The sequence below is a fragment of the Anas platyrhynchos genome, chromosome 6 (genome assembly GCF_047663525.1).
Source record: "Anas platyrhynchos isolate ZD024472 breed Pekin duck chromosome 6, IASCAAS_PekinDuck_T2T, whole genome shotgun sequence".
Taxonomy (NCBI): Eukaryota; Metazoa; Chordata; class Aves; order Anseriformes; family Anatidae; genus Anas; species Anas platyrhynchos.
The window spans coordinates 23,025,377-23,051,543 of record NC_092592.1 but is presented as its reverse complement, the minus strand read 5'-3'; the positions used below and the strand labels follow the sequence as shown (position 1 = coordinate 23,051,543).

The 26,167-nt window shown below is 47.4% G+C and overlaps 1 protein-coding gene and 1 long non-coding RNA gene across 2 annotated transcripts; both read left to right on the top strand.

Annotated features, from left to right (window-relative positions):
- Positions 1–1,764: 1,764 nt before the first annotated feature.
- Positions 1,765–19,402, top strand: CXCL12 (C-X-C motif chemokine ligand 12). Its single transcript, XM_027459880.2, has 5 exons — positions 1,765–1,925; positions 6,074–6,191; positions 9,552–9,638; positions 13,288–13,385; positions 15,481–19,402. Exons 1-5 carry the CDS (start codon positions 1,865–1,867, stop codon positions 15,510–15,512), a joined length of 396 nt encoding a protein of 131 aa, XP_027315681.1. The 5' UTR covers positions 1,765–1,864; the 3' UTR covers positions 15,513–19,402.
- Positions 19,403–19,583: 181 nt separating this feature from the next.
- On the top strand, positions 19,584–21,837 carry LOC140002840 (uncharacterized). The gene is made up of 2 exons (XR_011810374.1): positions 19,584–20,737; positions 21,448–21,837. It is a non-coding gene; the product is annotated as an uncharacterized lncRNA (long non-coding RNA).
- The last annotated feature ends 4,330 nt before the right edge of the window (positions 21,838–26,167 follow it).

Sequence of the window (26,167 nt, the reverse complement as noted above, 5' to 3'; positions counted from 1 at the left end):
CAGCGCTGGGTGCGGGTCAGCTCCCCCAGCTTGCCCCTGCAGCCCGTCTGGGGGAGCTGTTTGAAGCTAACCGTGGGTGGAGGTGTAGGGGACCCCTGTATCTGTGTGCTGCAGCTCTTGCAGTCGGCTCTGAAGGGCACCAGGCACCTCCGAGGGTCCCAGCAGTTTTCCGCTTCGGCTGCAGCACATGTGCGTGTTTGGGGGAGCAGGGGGGAGGGAGACCACTACTCAGATGTAACTCTGAGCTCACTCTGTGTCCATCCAGCCCCTTCGATGAGATCCTGGGGCTGTGTGTTTTCGCCGTGCCGGTAGCAGCTGCAGCAGACACTCGTTTATGGCATGGTGGACGTCCCCGTGTGCCAGGCGGAGCGCTGGCGGGACAGCAGTGCTCCTAGCAGTGTTTGCGCTGGGATTAAGCCTGCACTTCTCCCATCCCTGCAGAATGTCACAACTGTCAGAGCACCCGCAGCGAGCACCAGTGGCGATTATTGGCCCCTTCAGTGCTTCGGGTTCCTATGCTACTGTGCTATTTCGCCTAGGGAGAGGGGGAGAGCAAGGATCAGCCTGAGCAAATTCAGGGCTCCTTGGCAAACAGAGCCAAGGAAATACAAATAGCTAGGTTTAGGGGAGCTGGGTGTGAGAAGTGCCTTTCAGCTTGTGTCCCGGTGGAGGAAACCAGCCCGGTGTCAGTGCAGGCATTTCCCTCGGGCCAATGCCTCCAGCCTGCTGTGCTGTGGCAGAGAGAGCTTTACCCGGGGTAAAATCTGACTGTGCTGCTGGCTTTGGTGCCTTCGTGGACCTGTCCTTTGAACACCTCCAGGCCAGGATTAGCTTTACCCGGTGGTCCCCTCCCCATCCCAACCTTTCTGAGGGCGCCTGTTTTAAATGCAGCTGAGGGGTCCCAGCTCAACTAAAGCCTCGATGTTTATTTGAAGTATTGAATGCCAACAAACAGGGCCCCATGGTCTCGGACTGCAGGCAGCGAGGACATGCTTAGGTCAATTACACTTGACAATGCTGCGATAGCTCAAGGGAAGCGCACCCTTGGGACCTCGGGGCTCTCGATGCTCTGGGGGTTTTCAGCCGAGGTGCCAGGGAGCCCAGCAGCATCTGCAACACAAAGGGGGCGAAATGGGGCAGCAGATGGAGAACTGGGACCGGCTAATACGGTGAAAAGGTGGTATTTAGAACTAAGCATGCAGAAGCAAAACTGAAAGCTTCCTTCTCTTTGACCCCCCCCCCCCAAAAAAAAAAAAAAAGGAAAAAAAAAAGAAAAAAAAAAAGAAAAAAAAAAAAGAAAAAATCCCCGAGAAAAACTTCTTCGAGGATACTTCATATGAGGCGCTGGATGTGATGTCCGGGGCGCCGGTGTAAGCCTAGATTCTCGCCCACGGGAGCGAAGGGGGATTTTTCTCCTCCGGGTGCGGAGGCCGAGCCGTGGCAGGATGCGTCCCCGGGGGGAGCCTGGCGGCTCGGGGCCGGGACCTGCCGGGTCGGGACGCCCGGAGCCGGCCGAGGCTGGGGTTTTGGAGCAGTAGCTTTCTGCCCCGGCCCGGGCTGGCTGCAGTGCTTGAGATCCCAGCCCCGTCGGCCAGGATGGGGTGGGGGGGAGCGGGGAAGGCTCTTTGCTTCCCGGGGAGGGGGGAGACCGCGGTGCTGGCGGAGCGAGAAAGCCCTCGCTCTTTTTTTGGTCCCTTTCCAAGCATTTTTTAACAGAGGAAGGATGTAATAACATGCCACGGGCAATAAATCATAGGCTGGCTACTCCCCCTGCTCCCCTCCCCCGGCCCCTCTATAGAGGCAGGGGAGGAGGGGACTCGCTCAGAGCGCGGCCGCCGCCGGGACGAGCAGCATAGCGCCCAGCATGGAGCTCCGCGCCCTCGCCCTGCTCGCCTTCGCCCTGGCCCTCGTCTCCCTCTCGGAGGGTAAGTGGGATGCCGCCGGGACCCCCCTGCCCGCCGGAAAGCCCCCGGCAGAGCAGGAGGGCGAGGGGATGCGGGGGGTGCTGGAGCTGAGAGCCTCCGACAGCGCTCGCTCCGCAGGGAGGCGTTTGGGCTGCAAAATGTGCGCCTTGATTTCCACTAAAGAGAGAGAAAAAAATAAAAAAGTTGCAAGAAATGAGAACCAGGCGGCCGGTCCCGTGCCTCGTCTGTCCCCGTTCCCTCGATCGGGGCAGGGCTGAGCAGCAGCGGGCGCTCGGAGGGCATCCCCTGCTCGCTCCCGCAGCCCCGCGGGGAGGTTTTGGGGGGCTCTGAGAATGAGGAGCAAAAAGGGGACCCCGGACTGCACCGGGACTATACGGGCAGCACACCGACGAGCGCCACAGGGCACTGCCACCGCGGCCGCCTGTCCCCGCAGGGTCCCCGGACCGGGCGGGGGCTTCTGAGCCGCGGGACCCCTGCCCGCAGCCTCCGAGGGTCTCTCGGCCTCGGAAACCCCGGTCCTCCCTTGGTACAGGTGTGCCACATTTGTCCCCTCTTCGGCACCGAGCGTCCCCAGCAGCCGCCGGTCCCGTCGCGTTGGCCCGTTTCGGGGACCGAAACTTGGGTGTTCTCCCCCCCCCGGGGCGGGGAAGGGTCCCCTCCCAGTGCCCCTTTGTTTAGCCGGAGCGAGATAATTGCTCCCGATGATCCCAATAGCTCGGTGCCGAAGGCGGGGGCAGGCCGTGTGGCCGGGGCGCTCCGCTGCGGTGTCTTCATGGCAGGGCGAGCGTGGGGGGCCCGGCTGCTCGGGCGAGGAACGGCTTAGAGCTGTCGGAGAAAAACTGGTGTAAGGGGACTGACACCACAGGCTTGTGGTGCTAACAGCTTTTTGCCTGTTTCTTTGCACATCAAGTAGTGCTCTCAACCCTGATCCAGATGCAGGGCTGTCTTGTCCTGGAGGGCAGGTGAGCTCCAAGTTCTCGGCTGTCCTGGTAAAGCTGGTTTTGCCTATCCCCATCTTATCCCCCAGGGAACTGGAGCTGTTCTGGACTTAAAAAGTTGTCAGTCCTCTCCTGATACCACCAAATGTAGTCTTGGATGAACAGGAGTAAAACGATGCTTGCATCATTTCAAATGGTTTGTCTTCTCGTGCCCAGCCTGCTTTCCTGGTCAGAGCTTCCCTCGCTCTGACCAGCCAGCCTTGATAAGCGTCCACCCTGCAGGGCAGATTTCAGTGAGCACATCGGGTTAGAGAGAATTTGTCAGCAGGGGTGGGTGTTCAGAGCCAGCAAAACTCAGCTCTGGGTCAGAAAACAGTCAAACTATTAAAAACATAAGTCCTGCTAGTCAAGAGCCAAAAAAGTTGCTTTCTTTTTCTTTTTGTCTAAGGATGTGTGGCTGCAGGAGTGACAGTGAGGTGTCTGAATAGCGTCTAGCTCTTCTGTCACCCATTTCAAGCGAATGTGCTAGACAGATAAAGTTCCCAAAAGCTTTATGCACAATCAGTTTCATGAAAGCCAAGCTGGTGTTTTCATGTAACAGTACAATTAACAGACCATACAAGAGAGTAGCCTCACCTTGTGCTCAGTGTTCATTAGACATCGGGGAACCCATGGAGCATCCACTCCTGCAGTACAAGTCCATAGAGTTACTGGCTTAGTCAGCTTTACTACATGTGGAACAATTTGTTTCAAATTTTGAAATGTGATAAAGAAATATGCGCTTGTCAGCCACGGGGCAGGACCAGCAGTGTCCCGTTTGCTTCTTGCTGTAGGGGTTCCCGTGTCGGGGAGCACTGTGTGCGCTGGGTTTCCCTGGCAGGAGGTTTGCTGTGAGCACAGTGAGCCACAGCCACACTCCGAGAGCCGGGCAGAGGCAGGGGATGTCGGCTCCCTGGGAATGGTGCTGAGAGCTGCCCCGGTGCCTGTGCTGCCATCCCTGCTGATCCATGCCTCTTGCTGGTCAGCAAGCAAGGAACACAGAAATGCCAAAGGGATTCTTGTGCTGGCATGGGAACTGTCACTGCGCCTTGCTTTGGGTGACAGAGCACCCGGTGCTGGGTACCCCCTCTGCCTCGCGGTGCTGGATGCCTTTTCCTGGGCAGGAAACAGCTTCGGGATTTAGAGACATGTTGGTCATGGTTAAGCTTTCTCTCCTGATTTCAAGTGAGTGGGATGGGATCGAAAGTCGCTCTCCTGGTCTCAGAGAAGATGGGATTGCATCCTCAAGTCACAGATCTGAATGCTGTTTAGGGTAAAGCTTAAACTCACTTCGTCAGTACGAGCCTGCAGAGGTGCTTCCTCTTCAGCTGTGCTGAGAGTTGCTATATGACTGCATGCAGTTTCAGCCTCCCTTTCCTATATACATGTAAGTGCACTGATGCATAGCTCTCAGGCACAGATAAGCAGTGAGAAATCCTAGTGCGCTTCTCCCTCCCTTCTTCACTAGCACCGGTCCGTATAGCACTTGTTTGGGGGCTCACCCTGCAGCCCTCCTGCTCCCTTCACATGACAGACGGGAGCTCCTTCTCCCATTTATTCACTCATAAATGATATCGTTATTTGGACTGATGTATTGCCATGAAACTGGTGGAAAATGTCCTCCAATTTTGTTAACTTCTAGTCCTGGTTCAGGTGTGAATCTGGAAGAACCCCACTGATGAATTTCTCTGTGTTTGCCTGTCTGCCAATGGGATAAAACCCTGGCTCTTCTCTCATTAGAAGTGCTCAGGAGAAAAAAAGGATTTTCCTTCCTGAGGACAGGGTAATGTCACCAGGTTGTCTGTGGTTATGTGTGCTAGGGACAGGTGTTAGTAAATATATATGTGCAGATCAGTTGCACTTCAAAAAGCTGTGTCATTTCTCACCTTCCTAGAAGAGAGCTTAGGGATTCCAGGCCTTTTCCTGCTCTTTAGCTCTTCATCTAACGGAGCAGGGCTTGGATGCTGCTAGTGCTCCCGTGTGGCTACATATACAGGATGGCAGATTGCTGCGTGGGATCTAAAGCTCTGTCAGATACAGATCTGACCATCAACACCATGAGCCAGACCTCGTGGCTTAGGACCTTCTCTATGAATTCACTTCTTCCCAGAGGCTGAAAACTGCTCCAGTGTTACCATTTAAAATGTTAGGCGGCTCCTTCTAGACTCCTAGGCAAAGGTGCTGTGTTTGTGTTGTATTGCGCATGGGGCTTCGAAGCTTCCACACAGAGCAAGGACTTCATTTACGTGCACTTGGTTGCCAGTGATTAAGTCCTTCCATGGAGAAATCATCTAGCAGGGCTGCATCATCAGATGCTGTGTTGAAAGCCAGGCAGCTTTCCTCAGTTCTGCATGCATATATATTGCTGACTTTTAACCCAGGGGATAAACTTAATTCTGAGCCTCGTGATGCTGCTGATGAGACTCTCCTCCAGCCCGGTGGTCCCTGATGAGTGCCCGGGGAACTCAGCGCCAGATAGCTGTCTCCTCGAGTTGCTGTTACTTTGCCATGGGCTGGAGGAAGTTCAAAAGACCCCAAATCTCTCCTGCAAAACCACTGTGATCCTACGTCTCCCGCTCACACCTCCTTGTGCGAGCATCTCCGAAAGTAAGGGTTGGCTGCGGTGGGGAAAGGTCAGCCACCGGGCCCTGGGAAAGGCTGAAGGACTCGGGGCTTTTCTGTAGCAAGTCCCTCCTGAAAGCCTGCACCTGAGCTGAGCCGGTTTGATCTGATCTCTTTGGAATTCATCGCTTTCTTCTGGCTACCTTCTAATTTGGCCTCGGGTCAAAATCATTTGGCAAGAACAACACTGAGGACAAGTGCCCCCTCTTTTGGCCTTTATCTTGTCTAATTACCAGGAGCATCCCCGCACAATGGAGGGGCTCCTTATTCTAATCTCTTCTTCTTTTCTTATCTCCATTTTCTCTCCCTCTTCTTTTGTCTTCCAAAATCCCACGCACCAGGATTAAAAGGCTGGGTAGTGGGGTGAAAGAATTGAGCTGTGAGACAAATGCTCTTCCAAAGCTACAGCTTTTCTACTTTTTTTTTTTTTTTTTCCACCTGCATATTTGGGAGGCAAGAGAGGACTTTGTCGTGCCTGGTCTGTGTGTCTGTGCTGCTGCCCCAGAGCAGGAGGCAGTAACATGTCTTTTCTCTCCCTGTGTCCCACAGAGAAACCCGTCAGCCTGACTTACCGATGTCCCTGTCGATTCTACGAGAGCAACGTGGCCAGAGCCAACATTAAGCACCTCAAAATCCTCTCCACCCCCAACTGCTCACTTCAGATTGTGTAAGTCTCTCACTCTTTCCAGCTGGGTGCAAATCTAGGGGGTCAAAAGGGAGAATCACAGAGCTGGTTCCTGCTCTGCTTGCTGGTCAGCTCTTCCCCTTGCTGCAGTTAGGTCAGTGTCTCATGCCGTGATTCCCAGCTCACCTTTTTAACCTGTACACTGCTTTACCCCCCAGCCTGCCCCCAAAGCCCAGCTCTTGATGTGTCTAGTGGTGTTCCATCTCTGAGCTCCCCGTGATCCCATGTTTCTCCCACAGGTATGTGAGTAGGAACATCAGGCAGGCAGTCCCTTGCCTTGTACATACAGCTTCACACCTTAACTGAAAAAATTTTACAGTGATCTGAGTCTGGTCACACTTAGCAGGCAGTGTCTGGCTCCAGTATGTCACAGATCACAGCAGGAGAGAAAAGGTGCATTCCCAATGGAAAATCACCTCTCCCTTTTTGCTAAAAAGAAACACTGGTTTTCAGAAAAATGAGGTTGTTGATTTTTATTTTCTGTGTGTGATTTTAAGGGGGTCTTTTGGGTTCATTTTTTCATGGGTGAATCCCTCCTTCAGAGGGACAAAAATCAGCATTCATCTTTTCATTGCAAGGGAGCATTACTACCATCAACTTCTACTGACCTTGGAAGGGGGGGTCTCAGTGACTGCACTGGGTTTCTGTGTGGATTCACGTTGAGCTGTTCCAGTTGTAAATTAAATGCTGTAAAAATCCATTCTTTGTCATCCAAAACATTTCTGCATTGAGAAAACTGATGTGATATTTCTCAGGAATATACAGATGTATTTAAGGGTGTGCATCAATTCATGAACATTTTTTTATTCATATGATTTATTTTTTTTAAAACCACTTTTGTGTAGATCATCTACATTTTCACATGTGTGGTTCTGCCTTAGGACTTGGTGGAGGACAGTAAGAAAAAATGTAAAACCCAGCTGAGAAATAATTTCCATTCAGAAAAATGGCAAAACCAGCTGTGACTAACTCTGATCTCTACCTATAAACAATTTTGGAGGCAAGCATCCAAAAGGCAAATAGTGTATGGATTTGTGTTCTGGGACTGTCAGTCGGTGTCATAAGGGTCCCAATGCTAAGGCTTTGTAGAAGATCTGGAATTTTCTGAAGTAGATTCAAGAAAACAGCAGGCACTTAATATTGGATACAGTATATAGTTTTTCTTTTAATTAATGTGGGATCATAGTCATTAGAGAATGGTTAAGAGCATGAAATACAGAAACACAGTGTGTGTTCTTGCCCCATTCCTGATCCAAGTGTGTCTGTTTGGAACAGGATCCAGTAGCAGACAGAACACATGAACCTACAGGTCACCATCTTTCTGTTACTTACAGATGTGAGGTACTTAAACCAAAAACTTCCCTCCAAATGCTCCTGAAAGTTTGAGTTTTGCTAAAAGAGGAGTTGAAATGGAATCAAAACTAATTTATCGTTTTGATGCTTGAAATGGTTTCTCAGCTCAACCACACTCTGAATTCATTAGATACATGTTACACAGTGAAAGTCTGAGTGACTTAAAAGCTGTTTGCAAGAGTAGAGAATGTCACTGAATGCATATAGGTTTTTAAGGAAAGAGCTCAGGCTTTTTCAATCAAGTACATTTCCCTTTATATTTGAGGGGAATTGTACCTGAACAAAAAGCCTAAGAGCAGGCCTTTGTCTCCAGTTCCACCGGGAGTCATCTCCCCAGATCCAGAGCTCTCCTTTGTGGATGTCTGCTTCTACGAAGCCCATCCCAATTTCCCTGCTTTTCAACACATGGAAATAGGCATTTTTAGCATGCACTTAATTGCATCCTAAAGAATACACCAAAGCCCATTCAGACGAACACTCCTTACACATGCCACAGCCATGCAAGCAGCAGGGGCTGCCAGACTCTGAAATAAATGTCTAAAAAATCAATGTCTTAATCCTTGATGAGGGGAGTTCCATCTCCTGTGGCGGGAGGGTGGTTACGTGTGCTTTTGGTTCTGTACTCCATACGGCCAGCTTAGTACTTGCCCAGCACTGCTAACATCAGCAAATCCATTCTCACTGTTGGTATCACTTCACTGGAAATTCTCCAGCTTGGCACTACTGTAAGGGAAATATGAATTAGGCCCATTCATCACTTTATTGGCACGGGGCTTGCAGGACTGGATCTTCAATGTGTTTATGTTACAACTGTGTTGTTGCATAACTTCAGACCAAGGAGCCTTTTTGACCTCTTCTTACTCCACATTTTTATATTCTGCAGACTTCGCTTTATGAAGTCGGGAACATTTTGGCCTTGATTCAACAAAATGCTTAAGCAAGAACTGAACTTACTCCTATGGGCATTTCCATGAAATTGCTGTTCTTGGCACTTTTACATGGCAAGGCTGTTTAAGGGGAGGCTTCTGAGCAGCTGGGGCAGAGGCAGGGCCTTCCGAGGAAAGCGAGGGATCACCACACTCTTCAGAGGCCCTGGAGGGTCAGACCTCCTCGTATGGGTGGCAAGCTGTTCATACTGCTCCTGTATGAAAAATGCAGGTAGCCCAAACCCCAGGTCATCACAGGGAATTTTCTTCTGACAGGTGTCCCCTTTTCTGTGACTTCTTAGCAGATTCAAATTAGCTAAAGTATGGCTGGGAAGGAGCAGCTCAGACATGCAGGAGAAGCCCCTCAAGAAATTTCTGCTTTTTTTTTTTTTTTTTTTTTTCCAGTGCTGACTGAATATATATTCAGGGAAAATTTGTCTCTGGTACTATGGTGGAACACAGTTATCTTCCTGCATGTAGCCTGATAGCCTTGTATAGAGCCTTGTAGCCTTTGAGTAGCCTTAGAGTAAAACAAAAAGTGAAGGGGTGACCAAACCCTTTCAGGACACTCAGGAGAAATGGTTTGGTGTCCATCTTCAAAACGTGCAAACATTTACTTTGTGGTTGAATCTGAAAGATGTTCTTAATTAACTCCTTGCAGAAATGACCTGTATTTACCACACTAATCTTTTCAAATGAAATTTAGCTGTTCCCAGCACTGAACATGTAGCAGCCTAGATAGGAATTGGAAAACTTAGATTCAAGTTCTGCATGTCATCTCCTCAGCACGCACCCCAGCACAGGAATCAGCACTGGGGATGACAAACCCTACCAGTGCTCCGAACTGTATTTAGAGCAGGTTCATTGAGAGTGGCAGGGATCTCCCAGCCTCTTCAGAAGTCATCTGAGAGCAGCACTGACACCCAGGGAAGTCAGACACAGCTCTACTGTGTGTAATAGGGTTGCAAACCTGTGTGCAGAATAAGGTGTGCGGGGGGGGGGGGGGGGTGTGGGCTGAGGGGTGCCACACACAAGACTCACCCTGACTTTTCTCCTTTGGCAGTGCAAGGCTTAAGAGCAACAGCAAGCAAGTGTGCATTGATCCCAAGCTAAAGTGGATCCAGGAATATCTGGAGAAAGCTTTAAACAAGTAAGGCAAGAGACAAATGGACTTAACAGCTAACACATCCTGAGTTATTCAAGGGTAGAACATTAAGGGCTGGCTTTAACCATGCGGACAAAGTACTCGTGGAATCAGATATTGTTTTGAAGATGGGTTTGGAGTTGACCTAGTCTGTATTAAAACAACAGCTTCTCGCATATCCTAAATGTTAAACTAAGAGTTTTGCCGGGATTTGAGGCAAAATCCATCCTAAAGATTCTGTGCTGAGGTCCCCAACTCATCCTTTTTTAAAAAGAGCCGTTCTCCCAAGGAAAATGCTTCCTTTACACCTCCTCTTCCCCAAGCAAAACTACAATTACTTCAAAATCTGTAATGTTCCAATTTCTTTGGAGCCCCTTCTCCATGTTACACTGGGGGTCTGCTTGCACAGGCGGATGAAACTGAGTGCATCTTGGCAATAAAAATTGTTTCTCTGCTGGCCATTGTGGAGTGCTAATAATCTCGGCCAAGGCAAGATGTGCTGCCATGAGTAAGGCTCTCCCACAAAGCCAGCCATGCTTGGCGAATTCATACTCTTCCTCCAACTTTATTCCTCTTGTGAGTGGCTGGTCATGGCTATCCTGAGGAGGACCCAGCCTATCTCAGTCAAATTTTACGGTGAGCAAGAGCAGCACAGAGAGCATTTCTGTGCTGAGTTGCAGGGGAGTGCTCCAGCTTTGCTGGAGTAGATGAGAAGAAGCAATGGGCCCCAGGGCCCCAGGCTGCAGTGGCAGTTTGGCCAGCGAGCCCACCTGTGCACTCAGAGTCCCTCCCACCACTGCCACCACATTGCCACCCCTCAGTAACCTGCTGTAACCGTGCTGAACCTTGTCCCCGCTGCCTCTGTAGGGTAAAGGCAGGGTTGGAATCAAGTCATTTGCAAACGCAGTGAGTTCTTGGAGAAAGGTGGGGAAGGGTACAGCCCCAGGGCAGGTGTGAGGCCGTACAGGTAGCTGAACGCCCTCCACTGTCTGCTATGCACACACATCCTCCAAGAGAGGAGTAAAGGAAGAAAAAGTCTTTGTTCCCCTGTGGTTTTACAATAACCAAGGGGAAAAATGGTACCAAAGGCAGAGACATTTTTCTATCTGGCCTTTTTGGGATCAAGAGTGAGGAGGAGGAGGGAGGAAAGCCAGCTACCAACTGACTGTGATTCCAGCCCTGCCAGCTCTCCCCATCTCATCCGATGCTCAGTGCCTTCTTTGCTGCCAGCACTTGGCCCTCTCATCCTTCGGGCAAATTCTCTGCAGAGGTAATCCATGTTAATGCTGGCAGGATGGCTTTGGATTTGGGCACAGCTGAATCTAAGAGCAGGATGTGGCCCATGCTGACTATTCCAGGGGCTTGGGCTACTTTTTTCCCCGTCCTTGGAAAATCCTCAAGTCCCTGCCTAAGTTTCTGTTTGCTGTCAGCCCCAGTGAAGCCTTTGGTGCTGTTCATAAGACTTGAAACTTAGGAGGCACTTAAGAAATTTGCAGGGTTGGCTAAATGTGATTATAAGCTCACATCCTGCCTGCCAGCCATGGGGAACAACACAGCTGGAGCACCTTCTGCTCTCACTTACACTGGTGAAGATCTGGGGCCAGCTCTACTGAAACCAGTGAGCCTACACCTGATCTCCAACCAGTTTCTGGTTTTTGGTTAACCTAACTTTCATCCAGAAGCAACTCTGCTATTTCTGTGGATTTCATCCTGATTTACATTGATTAACAGAAAAGAATTTGGTCCCAATTCTATTAAATAAGATCACAGCATACATCTCCATCACCTAATCCCAGTAATCATGGCATTATTTTCATTTTCCAACTATTAATGCTAGCATCAGTGGCATTTTCATACTCCATAGACAGTCAGGGCTCTGTCTGTAGCATTTTCACGAGGCATGTTTTTGATATATTTTAGTGCACAGCTTTGACTTCTTCAACAAAATGTATTTGGAATATATTTATAGCGCATCAAGCAATTCATATATTTGAATTGGAGCCATATGAATGTTGGTAGTTTAAAACACCGATATCCTTCTAAACTACTAACAGCTTGTAAAATAAATCTATATAGATCTATAAATGTTAATGTAGCTATCAGTTTCAATCAGCCATATATTATATTTTTTCACTTGTACTGAAATTGTATGAAATGTGACATTACCCTATATGCACTAGCAATAAAATGGCTAATTGTTTCATGTTATGAAAACCCAATTGTACATGGGAATTTATTTTTCTGGAATAAAATCAATACGTTTTGTAGAAAGGGCTCTTGTAATTGCTTAAGTAAAATCCAAACTGTCAAGACATCTTAATCAATACCAGTGCTTCCACTTGAGAGTATATTCTGTGCTATAATTTACAGCTAAAGGCAATCAAAAGGTCATAGGGCATAGTAGTCTAATACAGGTGATTATGAAAGTAGATATGGTTTTTAGTAGGGAATTATTTTGCTCATTAATCCTGCTTAGCCTTTATTATTGCTTGATATTCATCACATCTCCATGTAATATACGTACTTACGAGACATCAGTAAAATACATTCAAGCTGTCAGGAGTCCAAACTCCTTAACTGGCTTTAAAAATCATTGTGCAACTGCTGTGGCCAACATCATCCAACACTCATCCATTTTAAAGACAAGGGGCAAATCAGTCCTTTCTTGAATCAGCTAGCAAATCCTTTACCACTTCGAGGCAATCCCAGTCCTCATTTACAGTCCCACCTTGACTGTCTTTCCCTTTTCCCTTCATGCAAGGATTTGCAAAATCAGGCCCTTGTGGAGTTAACAGAGCCCAAAATAAGCAGAGATCAGAGAATGATCCTGGCTTGTCCATTGTCACGTTGACTTAGTCCCAGCTCAAAACTTCCCCTCAGCCCAAGATGTTGGAGTCCATTAAGCTCAGTTGTTACTTCTGGCACAGACAAGAGAGTTGATGGATCTGGAGAAAATAACAAAGCCAAATAGGAAAAGCTTTTCCTCCAAGCCCTTTGGGAGAAAGGAAAGGAAACTCCTGACTTCCAGGGGCTGGTTATGAGGAAAGCTAAGCCCTGTTGCTGCCTTCCTCTGTAGCACTTGTAAACCCAAGTGTGGCAGCTCTTCCTCGTTTCTAATCTCGTTACTAAATAAGGGCCGGAGTGCAAGACACCAAAACAACAGCCTCCTGGTACTTCCACCAAGCATGTGCTGGGTGGCTGCTCTGCACAGTGGGGTACAGTGTAGGCTAATGTTTCCACAGCCTCATTTTAAGGCACTGACTGCCCATAAATCCCATAGGAAAACAACCGGCTCATGTGGATATTGGTGGAAATGGTGGGTGGGAAGCCAGAAATCCAGCCCCCTCCAATCTCGTTGTACCTCATTGGGTGCCATGTTGATAGAGAGGCTCCTGGCTAACAAGTTCTGGCAGGCATCTGGGGAGGTGTCAGTGTTTTGGGGAAAAACTTCTGGCCCCAGGACTTGCAAATGGCCTGTCACCAGGGCACTTCCATTTGCCTTGTGTTCCTCCGAGGCAGAGGGCATGTGGAGGGGGATGTTATCTTCATTTTCACCCTGCCAGCAAGATGTGAAGGGGACATAGAATAAACGTGAATAAGGCCTTTGTATATGGATAATTTACGGCAGTCTCTTTGTATTTTTCTTTTAATTTAGACCACGTCATCGCACTCATAAAAAAAAGCAACAGAAGAAACGGGGCCCACTCTGCCCTTCCCGTGCAACACCACTAAAGTCTCCAGGGAGAAAGAATGGTAGGAGGCATTAGTTTCTGAGCTGGGATACCCCAGGTTCACATCCCTGCTCTTCCACAGACCATCCTATATGATACTGGGCAAATACATTAGCCTGTCCAGGCCTCCATTTTTCCCCATGTTTGTTGAAGATAACAACTCTACCCTCCCTGCAAAGGGGTATTATATAGATAAAGCTCTTAGAGCAGGGGAAAAGTTCAGCCACAGTGGTGGTGGGGGTGAATGGGACAGAATTTTTGAACCCTTGTGTAAAGCTGTAGTGTGGCTGTGTTGATGTCAGTTTTGTCACACCAAGGGGGAGTTTGGCTAAGTTATTTCATTTCAAAGTGGCCATGCTTTAATGGCACTGCATATTTCAGTTTTCTAAGGGACACGAGGAATGCAATAAAATATTTGGCTGTTTCTCACTAGGTTGCAATCATACGTAGAGTAGGACATTGATTCCTGTCCAATCTGTATGCCTGATTTCCTCCACAGGGAGACCAGGGCAAGGAGGGGACTGGGCAAAAACATTTGGGATAATGCATTTTACCCATATTGAACTTCCCAGAGGGATCTGTGCAATATCCCCATGGTTTCTAATGTCAGCAGTCTCTGGGCATGATCTGCCTCATTCTTGCAGTCTCCTTTGTAGAGATGCTGCCTAAAGCCTGGCCATCCCATTTTACAGATGGGAGAACTGTTACCCAAAGAGGCCAAAGAGCCCTGAAGCAAGGCCAAAGTCAAAAGTATAGTAAAAGTTGGGATGTCCTCTGTCTTTTAAGCTGTTCTTATTCCTCCACTACTAAAGTGACAGAGTTAAACTATAAATAACAGCTGTGAATTTGGCACTGGTGTTTTTCAATGACAAATGCAGCATTGGGCAGTGACAGCATGAAACGTTGCATCAGTGGTGAGTTAACACCTCTCTTGTAGGAGATTTGAGACAAATCTCAGAGATTGGTGTTACCTACACCAACCCTCTGGGTGTCCCAGGTTGTTTTGTACCATCAGGATAGTGTGTCCTGCCTTTCTGCACCAAAAGAATTAGGGCTACCGGTGTGGGATACTGGAAAGAATATTTTCAAAAGGAAAATCTTTCTTATGGTTTAGTCACCCTCTTTATGCCTAGATGAATTTTCTGAGGCTACCTTCACCAAGAGTAGCCACAACCATTGCTGGCTGTGTTTACACAGTCTTACTTGCCCAGCAGGCATTGAAAGGGATCTTTGTCTAGCTCCTGTAGGCGAGGCAAGACATCAAGACATCAGGGTTTTTTGAATACCTGGTGTTTACCCTCTGACACTTGTAGCTCAGCTTTAGTAACCTCGTCTGGATGGTAAAAGATCAATCAGTTGGAGCAGGAATAGGGGTCACTTCGGACAAAAGCTGGAGGCCACCAGCACAGCCTGGCTCCTTGTTCTGAGTGAATCTGGTCCACATCCACGCCCACAAAACACTTGCACTGTGCTGTGATCCCTAACCCACCACTCTTCCTGGGTACCGTGCTCACACTGGTCTGAGGCCTCCGCTCTCCATCCTCCCCATCACGGGAGCTGAACAAGAGCAGAGCGTGGGCTGTCCTCTGTGTTCCTCCACCCACACAGACACCTGGCACCCTTGCAGACCCCTGTGGAGCACAAGAGATGCAGTCCAGGTTCTCCAGCAGAGCTGTGGGGTGGGGAAGGAGAGGAGGCACTCCCAGTGCCACTCACTCCGTTACTGGGACCTCTCACAGATGATTAATCCCTCCTTTTCCTGCCTTTTTTTTTTCTAAGTGTCTTTGCCCACCGATAATTCTCTGCTCTGGCTTTCAAGTCCAGAATAAGCTTCCTAGCCAGCCTTCCTCTTATATTAGCTCTGAACACCTTACTAACTGTGACGAGCACAACCTGCCCAAAATAACTCCCGTGGCTGGGTTTGCCCTTCTGGGCCCCAGCAGCTCCTTGTGGAGAACTTTTCCCAAACTGTTTGGTGCATACTGGTTGGAGGGACTGCAAAAGAAATGCCTTTGGGTTAGTCCAGATGCAAATTTGCTGTTTGACTAGGCCTGATATCAAAGCTTTTGCAACTGAAATAGACCTTAATAGTGTTTCACTCTGTTCTTCATCAACAGGAGGTTCAAGATGTAAGAGGCAAGCATTGTAAGCCGTCTACAGGAGTTCTTACTGTAGGACCCAGAGAACAGATAACCAGTATTAGGGAATGAATACATTTCACTGTTATCATGCAGCACAAAAGCAACGCTTCATGCATTTCCAAAGGTGTTTTTATTTTATTATTATTTTTTTTCACAAATTGGCTTGCTTTCACAGTGCTATTTTTATATAGTAAGATGTATTTGATTTCGAGAAAAATATGTTTTTATACAGTTGGTTGATTACCTAGCACTGAGGGCAAATATGAATTTAAACTAACCCTATGTTATTATATAATATTTTATTTCCTTTGCTATGTAGAGGTCCTGCTTTATTTAACTTTCTTTGGTTCATGCAAGTCTCCTGGAGATTTAAACCTAGAAGGACATGAACTGTACAGTGCAATGTTGTTGTGTAAGTAGTGGAAGAGTTCCTTTTCCCCAGAAGTCATTGAGGCCAAGAACATAGGAAGGCTAAAAAGCATCAGATAGCAATGCAAGTGGGCAGCATTATTAGGGGTGGTGATTATAGGTATTTTGGCTGGAGGATTGAATTCAAGGCTGCAGGGCTAAGCCATTCTCTGAAGACCATAGACCTCGGTGGCAATTATGAGCAGCCGGGGCAAAGCACATCTGGTACTGCACAGTGCTAGTACTCGGTTTGTAGTAGCTGAGCGTGTTAGGAGTCACAACACTGATCTGATGTCACTTGGCATTTCCTATGTTCCTGTGTTTCCGATGACAAATTTTAGCACAAAAAAGGAATGGGTTATTAAAGATCTAACAGCTGGATCATGTTGCAAACTGCTGGAGGAGTCAAAGATGCTGCCATGCACCAGGTGTCTGTTCCCACCCGTCCACAGAAGGTGATTTCAGATCGGCTGGCTTTGTGCTGAAGTAGATGGAGGAGCTTTCGTGTGACCCTTCACCAACAGCCTCAGATACTGAACAGTCACACCTGCCTGAGGGTGGTAACATTTTTGATTGCTCTGTGTAGATCTCAGAGAGGTTGTCTGCCATGTCTTTGGAGGAAAGAGATAACTGGGGCAAGAGAGGAAATACTGAGTGTCTGCCCAGTTTGGGTGCTTCTTGGGTGTGGAGATGAAGGCTAACAATCACTGTTCACTGGTGGTCATGCTTCTGCTTGCTGGTGAGTGGCACAGCCTCTGGGATTTTCTTTGCAAAGTACACCTGGGAACAAATACCACTTCTTGCACCAGTTCCCTCTCTCAGCCAGAAATCTCTTTCTCCTGATTCCCACCTGTGTGAGGAAGTACCTTTGCTATATAGTATATGGCAAAAGACACCTAAAGTACCATGATAACCACGTTGTGTTGCACACAGAGATCTGGGGGGAAGCACATCTGTGCAGCACAATACTTGTGTTTGTATGTATCTGTGTCTGTATTGTAAACAAAAAATGTTGTAACTTGTATGTTTTTTTGGAGGGTTGCTTCAAACAGGATCTTCCCTCTTACCTACAGCCTGTGTCAGGAACACTGAAAGGGGTGTTTCATTAGATGCTCCTTTCTGTGGCAGACACCTTTAATGCCAAAGAGGCACTTTGGCTACCCGGGGACTACCTTATTTCCATGTGGATTCAGGTAAAAATCTTGTAAGTACTTTCCTCTCTGCAAAAGGGTGCTATTAGAGAGAGTGCTTCAGCTGGGACCACATCACCTCGTTTACTTTGAAGTAGAAATCAACTCCTGTGCCTAAAATATGTGTGTGCGACTTTGACATTCCTTCTATTGTTACCATCACCACACTGGTGCTTTAAATGTTTTTGTCTCCAGTTTGGAAGGTCTGGCACTGCTGCACTTGGTGAGAATAGAGCTGCTGATTTCTATGTGAATAGGGTCAGCACCTCAGTTGTCAAGATAAAGACAGGAAGATGTTCTGTGAGAAAACTAGAGTTTCTTGTATTCTCCCTGGGCTGTGCTATATATCCTAGGGTCCACCTGCTGTCCCTGCACACACATCTTCAACAGCTAGTGGTTTGCCAAGAGGAGAACAGGACTGGCTTTGGGGAAAGTGGGCGAATCTTGGTGCTGACACAGACATAAAGTGTGTCCTTCTCACCCAGGAAGGTGCATCCTTCACGAGCTCACATCCTTTGCTTCTAAGGGGCACACCGGCTGACCAGTGACTGGCTGTGGCTCTACAGCCTTGCCAGTGCCCTGCTGCAGTCCCAGTTAACAGGGAATGAGGTCAATGCCAGCAGGGAAGGGCCCCTGGGGACAGGCCAAACTCACATTGCAGCCTGGGCGAACAAACTCCTCTTCTAGGGGCAAACCTGTGGGCATTGCAGGGGCAGACTGTGCTAAAGGCAGGACATTTGCTCTTGAGTGGGGAGGAGGGGACCCCCTGCGATGCTACAGAACATTTACAGCCAGGTGACATTCTTCTGGGTGCCTGTGGGCTGTCTGTCCTCAGGCATTTATTGAGACTCTGTGAGCAGGGCCGATGACAATTCATTGCTCATGTAGCTAAGACCACTCAGGGCATGGGGCTGTTCCTGGGGCCAGCACTGTGTCCCTTGCTCAGCTGGAGCACAGCTCCACAGGGGTGAGTTCAGGCACAGAGCGAACGCAGGGGTGGCACAGACCTGGCCAGGAGTAACTGAAGACTTACATGAGAACCTCATCAAAGCTTTTTCTTTCTTTAGTCCAAACTCTAACCCTGAGAGGGAAGCTTTGCTTTTTGCTTGGCATTACTTGCAAGAGAATCATTGTATCAGGAAGAGCAGCCGTGCCCTGCACACAAGGGACATTGATCACACAGCTGCATCACACTTCCTCACTGCCCTGTGCCCTATTATTCCTCCTGTGCACACCGCAGTCCCAGCAGGCCGAGAAGCTGCACTAACACAGCCCCCCTCAGGGAGAGCACTAGGTTTTCCTTTCTGCCTCTAACTGTTGACCAAAGACCGAATCAGGGAAAGGAAGCATGTGGAGATGGGAGTGATGTAGGGACCACACGTGAAGGGAAGGAGGGAAAAGAGATAACACTGAACTGGTGCTGAAAAAGCAGCTTCCATAAATGTGAAACTGTCGTGTCACGTGTGGTATATTTCAAAGTGCAGCTGTCAAATCCTAAGGTTGTTTTTTTTTTCTTTTTTTTTCTTTTTTTTTCTTTTTTGTCCGTTTGTTTGTTTAAAGAAGAATAGTTGGTATTTATTGCTGTGCCATTTTTTTAATTATTTATAGTAGCTTTATACTTGTATGTATGAATATTTTATCTGAATTCTGCCTGAGGAAGGATGAAGGATCACTTCTTGATGTGTTTTTAACTAATGTGGTGTTTGAGCAAATGTTCATTGGTCTTTTACAATGAAGGCTATATTCCAAGTAAAATGTACATATTTTGTTGAAAATGCAGTTCCTACAGAAGTTTTTGTTGATATTTTCCCTTTGTCAGAAACAGAGGGTCCTTCTTTTCTCTGGCAATTTGTTTTGAGTGATGTGATTTTACAGTAATCAGGGGTGTCTGAGAACTTATTATCTAAAAATCTATTTTATTTTTTTAACCAACTTCCCACTGACACAAGTCTTGCCTGCAAACATGAAACTGGTGGCCAGAGAAAAATATTTATCATGAGGAAAGGGCTGCATGAACCTCCCATCTTCCACTCCTTAAGAGCTCAGTGTTGTCAGAATGTGGTGAATACTGTACTTTATATTTTTATTAAGTAAAAAAAAAAAACTTCCCAAATAATGTGAAAAGGTTTTTGTATTTGTGTTCCTGTAAGGCAGCTTTTATGAAGGAGTTTTATTATGCTTCTGAAATTACTCCTTTCATAGAATATTTTGAAAATAAACACTTTTATATTGTTGTAATTTCTCCAGTAAATGTGTATGCACTTAACATTTTCTTAATAAAAAAGGCTATCTAAATGAGACGATTACTTGCTTTTCATGGTTTGTCATCACACACGAACAGCTAAACACTTCCCATGAGAAATCCATTTGGATGTAGCACAAGCATCCACTTTCAAGGACATTTCCAAGCAGCCTTCTGGGCTCTGACCCTTCAGGAAACCTAAGGCCTAAGGCAAAGTGCCCAGTGGATTGCAGGGAGCAGCAGCCTACCAGACTGACGGTACCAGTGCTATCTTCAGAAGGAAAAGCTTAAACACTTCCTTCCTAGACAGATGCCTATGCTTTTTTTTTTTTTTTTTTAACAACTTTTCTCTCACATTAAGTTGACTACAGTGGGTACAGTGGGAAATGGCTCATCATTTTTGCTCCAGCATCCCAGTCTCCCCAGCGAAAAGAGGTCATCATCAGCCAGCTCCATGCTGGGGAAGGGATGGTTTCTCTGAAGACCCTGAGGAATACCAAAAGAGCAGGTGTTGTATAAAATGCCCTTCTGGGGGCTGCTTTTTCCAGGACCCAGCAGGGTCAAGGCAGGCAGGCAGCAGGCTATGGGGCAGATAGCATGCTCCCTCTGCAGCTGCCCTGCTCGAACATACCAGTCCTCAGCTCATCACAACAGCACAGGTAAATCCCATCCCCATGTACAGTTCTGGGTAGAGCAAAGGCTGGAGATAATTAAGTATCTCACGACAGTGAAACAGCACTTGAGTCTTACTGACCTTATTCAATAAATATTGGACAAATTGACACAAGGCAAAAGACATGCAAAAAAGGGAAAAGGAAGCTCAGATGCTTGATGGTCCCCTTGCAAATCCAGCAATGATTTAGTAAGAGATTATGAAAAACTGAGCAGGTAATTGTGTGTGCAGATGTTCCGTGAAAGATTCCCAGGCCACCAGGAAGTGCACTGGGAGTAATTAGCTACAAAATTACACATTAATATTAAGGAAAGGCCGCATGTTCAGTGGAGCATTGTGCTGTGTCATTCATCAATTATTTTCTCTAGAATGTGAAGGTTTGGTTTCTTAATTCCTTGGCAAAACATCATGGCAATGTATCCATGAATTGCACATTCAAGGGGCTGCCTGGAATTAGTGGTGAACCCACCTTTATTAGCACATCTGGCCCTCTTCAGGGGCAGCTTTCCAATATTAACAAGCTGAAGGAAATCAGCTGCACTCATGGCTTCAGCCATCTTGACACTGATTAGAAGCAAGATAAATTAGGCCCAAGCAGGTCAGAAGACAGCATTGGAAATGTCCCTCCTGTTTATCCAGGATCATCGCCCATGTGAAGGCCTGGTCCTGCAGGCAGAGCAATCCTGATAGATCCCTGTGCTCTTTAGGAGCCTGACTAAGGTGAGAGAGCCTGCTTTACAGTCTAGTACAGCAAGGACAAGACACATAGGGAAGGTGCTTGCAGAATAGGATTTAAAGTTTCTTGGAAGGAGTGACAGAGTTGCTGTCTTCACATTTTAAACAAGGAGCCTGATTTGAGTAAGAAAACTCCTGTTGCTTGTCTACATATCTTTCATAAAAGTGCTTGTTCCCCATTTCCCCGTTTTGAGCAACAGAAATAAAGAGCGCTTGTGTCAAGGGAAAACAGGACTCCCTTTCTTGAAGTTGTGGGTTAAATGTACAGAGCAAGAGAAAAAGGTAAAATCTTTTTGATGGGTGATGTGAAAAGAAGTGAGCTGGAGAAGCATGGCTGACAGCAAGCTTGAATGGGAAGATAGGGATGTGTCCATGGTGGTGAGATGCATAGGGTGAAATCCTCTGTCACTAGAAAAAAGGAGGATATGGGAGACCGGAGACAGGGGGCAGAGAAGGGCATGGGGCCCACCTCAGAAAAGGGAGAAAGATGAGGACTTGTAAAGAGAGGTGTGGAGGACACTGCAAGAGATGGCGAGGATGGAGTCAAGGGAAGAAGTCAAGACTAAGGTAGGCAAAGAGAGAGACAGAGGAGAGTTAGGAGAGAGTAAGGAAGCAGCCTGTGGAGAGGTAGGGTAGCACTGCGAGATTCAACAACCGGGCTGAATAGGAGCCTGAAATGCCCCGTGTTTCCCCAGCCCTGTCCTGCATCAAGGGGTGCCACAAACGAAGAGCCAGGAAGGAAAACTGCTAAAAGCACAGAAGCAGAACTTCATCCTCTTGGAAAGACGAAGTGCTGAGGATGTCACCTAGGAGCTGCTGTGATGCTACATGATGAGGGTCAGTCCTGCCTTCCAGTGAACATCTTCCTGTTTTACTAAACTACTTGCTTTCGGTTCATCCAGAGCCTCTCAGACAAAACAAATAAGTAGTTTTGAGATTAGCAAAGGCAAAATAAAAAAAAAATAATAAAAAAAAGCAAGATCTTGAAGCTGAAGCTAGAGACATTAAACTGAAAACAGATTTCTAAGCGTGGAACTGATTAGCCTTTGGAACAAGTTCCTCAAGGGGGAGGGGGGAAAACCCAATTTTTTCTCTGTCTCTAGAGCAGTGCTGAATGCCACTCTGGTGTTAGCCACATACAGCTTGATGGGCTCTCAGGGGACACTGGGTGAAGTTCTCTTGCCTCTGTTATGGATGGGGTCAGACCCGATAAGCTAACAATCCCTCTGGCCTTAGAAACCCATCTACAGAAAGCCCCTGCTCTGAGGGAGCATTCCTCAGCCTGCCTGTGATTAATAACACCAGTACATCAGCCGTCCCAGCTCTACTTGGACCGAGGCTGAGGATGGCTCCTGCTGTTACACAGGAGACAGCTCTGGGGTAAAAGGCCCGTGCTTTTTGTCAGGATGGTTGCCCTCCAGCTGAAGGGGCACAGGCATGGCAGAGAGGTAAGGCCATGGCCCTATCCCTGATCCACAGGTCCTGCCCACGTAGGTGCTCTCTGGCAGGAGTGCTCACACTGGTGGTCTTGTAGGAGCATCTTCCTCTGTCTCTTTTAGCCCTAGACCCTTATTTGTCCTTCATTCTGTTCTCTGACTCTTTGGAGATCACTTCTTGCCTCCCAAGCCTGGCAGCCACAGCTCGTGTGGCAAGTCTTGGTGACTCAGGGTCATCTGTCACTCTGCCACCCAGCAGTACCACCCTGTGTCCTCACCCTTGTCGGTGCTCTCCGGAACAGGGCCAGGGCTCTGTTTCCAGAGGTGGTGGGACATTTCCATTTCTCCTTTGTATCTGCTGTATCAGAGCAGGATCAGAGTCCTTTCAGAGAGGAGCTGCCTGAATATTGCTGCTGAATTGCTTGGCTTATGTTCTTGGGTCCATTCCCACCAGTGAAGTTTGATCCATCTTTCACTGCCTGCCACAGTACCACCCTTTGGCAAATCAGCATGTCCTCAGCTCACATTCCTTCCAGCTTCACCCTCCACAGCCATTCCTCACAGAAGCTGCCTAAGAGAAGCAGTGACCTCTTATGATTTCCTTCTGTCTGCCAGCACCCTGGCAGCATGACCCTGGCCTGCTGGCCTTGTGAGCTGGCAGAGCCCAGAGGGTGCTTCAGGCTTTTGTCAAGCCCAGATGGGACCACATTGGCCCACCTCCAGTTTGAACTGAGGGCAATGTCTAGCATAGGCTGTCAAAAGGCAGAAAACATAACCTAAGAACAGGGCAGAGGTTTAAAATGCTGCTGTAGCTGACTGAAACCTCAAAAGCTTGTGTGAGTCTTCCACCCAAAGATCCACAATCACTTCCAGCTGCCGAACGTGCTGCATGATTTATTGCAGCGCCTGGAAGAAGATTTTGGCTGTGGTGAAACATGTTTGTACATTGCCTGTAAAAACAGAGAAGCTGAAGAAAGGAGGCTCTGGATGTTGTTCGGAGTGTGTAACAAAACTCGAGTTGCCAGATTGCCAACTCCTTCAACATGCAGTGCCACAGCTACACATAAAACCAACAGAAGTTTAATATTCGGCACACGCTATCTGCCTACTTCTGAGCACCACAGAGGCACATAAAAGACTTCAGATTATACAGTACAATTCCTACGCAAAGGGAAGATGACTTACGTGAGCAAATGCCAAGCCCCATTGTATAGGCGGGCCCATGTTTTCCAAATTAGAGCCTTCCCACAGGGCAGAGCACTAGTAAAATAGTTCTATGTAAACTATTTGGAAGAGAAGGAAGAAAAAGAAAGGATTTTTTTTTTTCTTTCAAAATATAAATACTATGAATGCTAATAGGAATCAAATGCTGCATGCCAGAATCTACAGCCACGACAGCAGATGGATGACTGCCATTATGCTGTGTCCACATTCAAAAAAGGTCCTTATAGTAACTTTCAGTCCTTTCCTTAGCCCAGCTGTTCCAGTGTTTCTCTTGATTGCCTGCAAAGCAATCTACCCCTACGTACTGTACCAGTCTGCACTCTCCTCTTCTTGTATTTCATCTACCAGTCTGATTTTGTCTCTGTCCATTTTTCCTGTAGCTGTGATAAGGCCGCATTGTGCAGGAGTTGCACAAAAACAGAATGATAAAGAAAGTCCCTACCTGACAAGTCTCATGGTCGAAGATCTGCTCTTCTGGGCTATTAATCGAGCTTACCTGTTGCAAGGAATGCAAGTCTCTAATCTCCTCGTTGGGTGCTGGAGAAGCATTGCACCAGCTGTGGGATGGCATGTCAAGCAAGCAAATACAGAACATCTCATTTCATATTCTCCTTTTTCACCATCTGCAAGACTTGGCTAACAGGAAGTATTTCAGTCCCTTGGAGAGGTGGAGTAATGCAAAAAGATAACAGAGAAGTGACACGGAGAAGCAGGGCTTCCCAGTCATTCAGTTACAAGAGATAAAAGCCTGGAGAGGGGTACTTGCAGCAGGCGATGAGCAGGTCTGTGTCGTGCAGCTCGCTCTGCACAGCTCCCGTGTGGCCTGCTCCCCTGTGAGTCTCAGCAGCGCTCACCCTGAGTATCACTGCTTTGGGCACCCAGCCATCCTGGCTCCTCCTCTCTTCCCCTTCCCCTTCCCCTCCCTCCTTCCTCACTTTTAACTGCTTTAAGATTTCTCTTTCCTGCTGCCATATTATTTGTTGCTGACTTTGGACATTCTTTATCGCCTTTCATCAGGCTTCCCAGTGCTCACACACTGTATGCTGGTTTGGCCTGCTCTGCCTTTTGTCTGTGCAAAAACAAAAGTTTTATCTGCTGCCCAGAGACCGCGGGGACTTCAGGGCTTTCCCAGTGCCAGCACCTAATTGCAAACAAATGGAAGTCCCCAGCTACATCTCCAGCAATACTGTGTCTTGGGTGGGAGGGCCTGATTCTGCTCATTTTGTGTTTTGGGATTGGTGAAATGCTCTCGATTCACAGCAGTGTGTCTTGGAGTGCCATCTGGCCTTCAGCAATCTATCTGCCTTGGAAGAGAAGGCAGAAAAGCCACAAGATGCTCGTGACATGAGTATCTCAAATGTCTGGTTTCCCTTAACCTCAATGAATAAAGGGTAGTTGATTGCAATGAGCAATCTGGACACTGTTCTGAAAACCCTCGCAGGGCACAGCAGCAAACGGTACAACATTCCACTCCAGTTTTGTCTCCCTTTAAAAGCCTCAGAGGGATATTTGCTATGTGGCAGGGACTGCCAGAGAGAGACGCACAGAGCAGGGCATCAGGCTGGGAGCGTGTGGCTCACATGCATGCAGACACTCCTCAGCCCAGCCAGCAGGCAGAGCTGCTTGACGGTTCAACTTTCATCCAGGAGAAAGAAGTTCAACTTTCATCCAGGAGAAAGAAGGAGAGACTCCCAATACTCGGATATTTGTTTTCATTCCAAATTAGGACAGAAGTCTGAATTTAATGTTTTCTAGTACAATGAAGAGTTTGGAAAGAATTCAGTCAGGAGATGACAAAATTGTTTGTTCTGTTCAAATTATCAGAGAATTGCATCTGTCTACATATCAGAGTGACTCATAGGAACTGTAGTTCCAGCAATCCACCCTGATCTTGGTTTCCCAGGCTGGACCATCTCCTGTGCTGCACTGCTGTTGTGGCCCATCTGTGGCTTATTGGAACAAGTGGGGTTCATGGGGTTTATAGTTTCTCCACAGTGCCTAGCTCAAGAGAGACACCGAGAGCATGAAGAAAGATCTGGGAGCTTGTACAGGCACCGAGCAGGGTCCATTTCATCTGCAATCTTTCATTTATGATTTTATTCCCTAACACAAAGTATAAACATTTCTCTAAACTTCCCCTGAAAAACCTGACTTTCACAAAAACTATTTTTAATTGCATAAATATTCCAGCAGGAATTCTCATTTACCTCAGCTGCTATTCACTTTTTTTATTTGCCATTCTTCAGATTATTCTACTTTGCTGGGGGAACCATTCACAGATATTGATCATCAGGTAAACAATCCCACTTCCTGACAACATATTTCTTCCTCTGTTGCTCTTAAGCACCTCCTCCATCTAAGAGGCTTCCCAGCCCTCATGTGAAGTGCACTTCACAGAGAGAAATCACTCCTGAGCCCCTTACTGCTCCTCTACCTCTGTCCCATGGCACCTGCATGTGCTTATTCTGAGGGTCTGTCTGCACAGGCTCATCCCAAATAGCAATGCCATCACCCTCTGAGGGCAGGTAGCACAAAGACAAGAGGGAGGATTATACTTGCAGAACGTGTAGCAAACAGATCTTAAAGGAATGGTTATCTGCCAGACTGATTTCCTTGGAAAGCAGCATTCAGTGGGAACATGGCCATGCTGGTTAACCTGCAGTGGGAAAGCCAAAAGGCTCCAAGGTGACCATTTCGGTGCCTTTCAATAGTGCTTGAATGTTTCATATTCTACATGATGACACCTGTAGTTTTG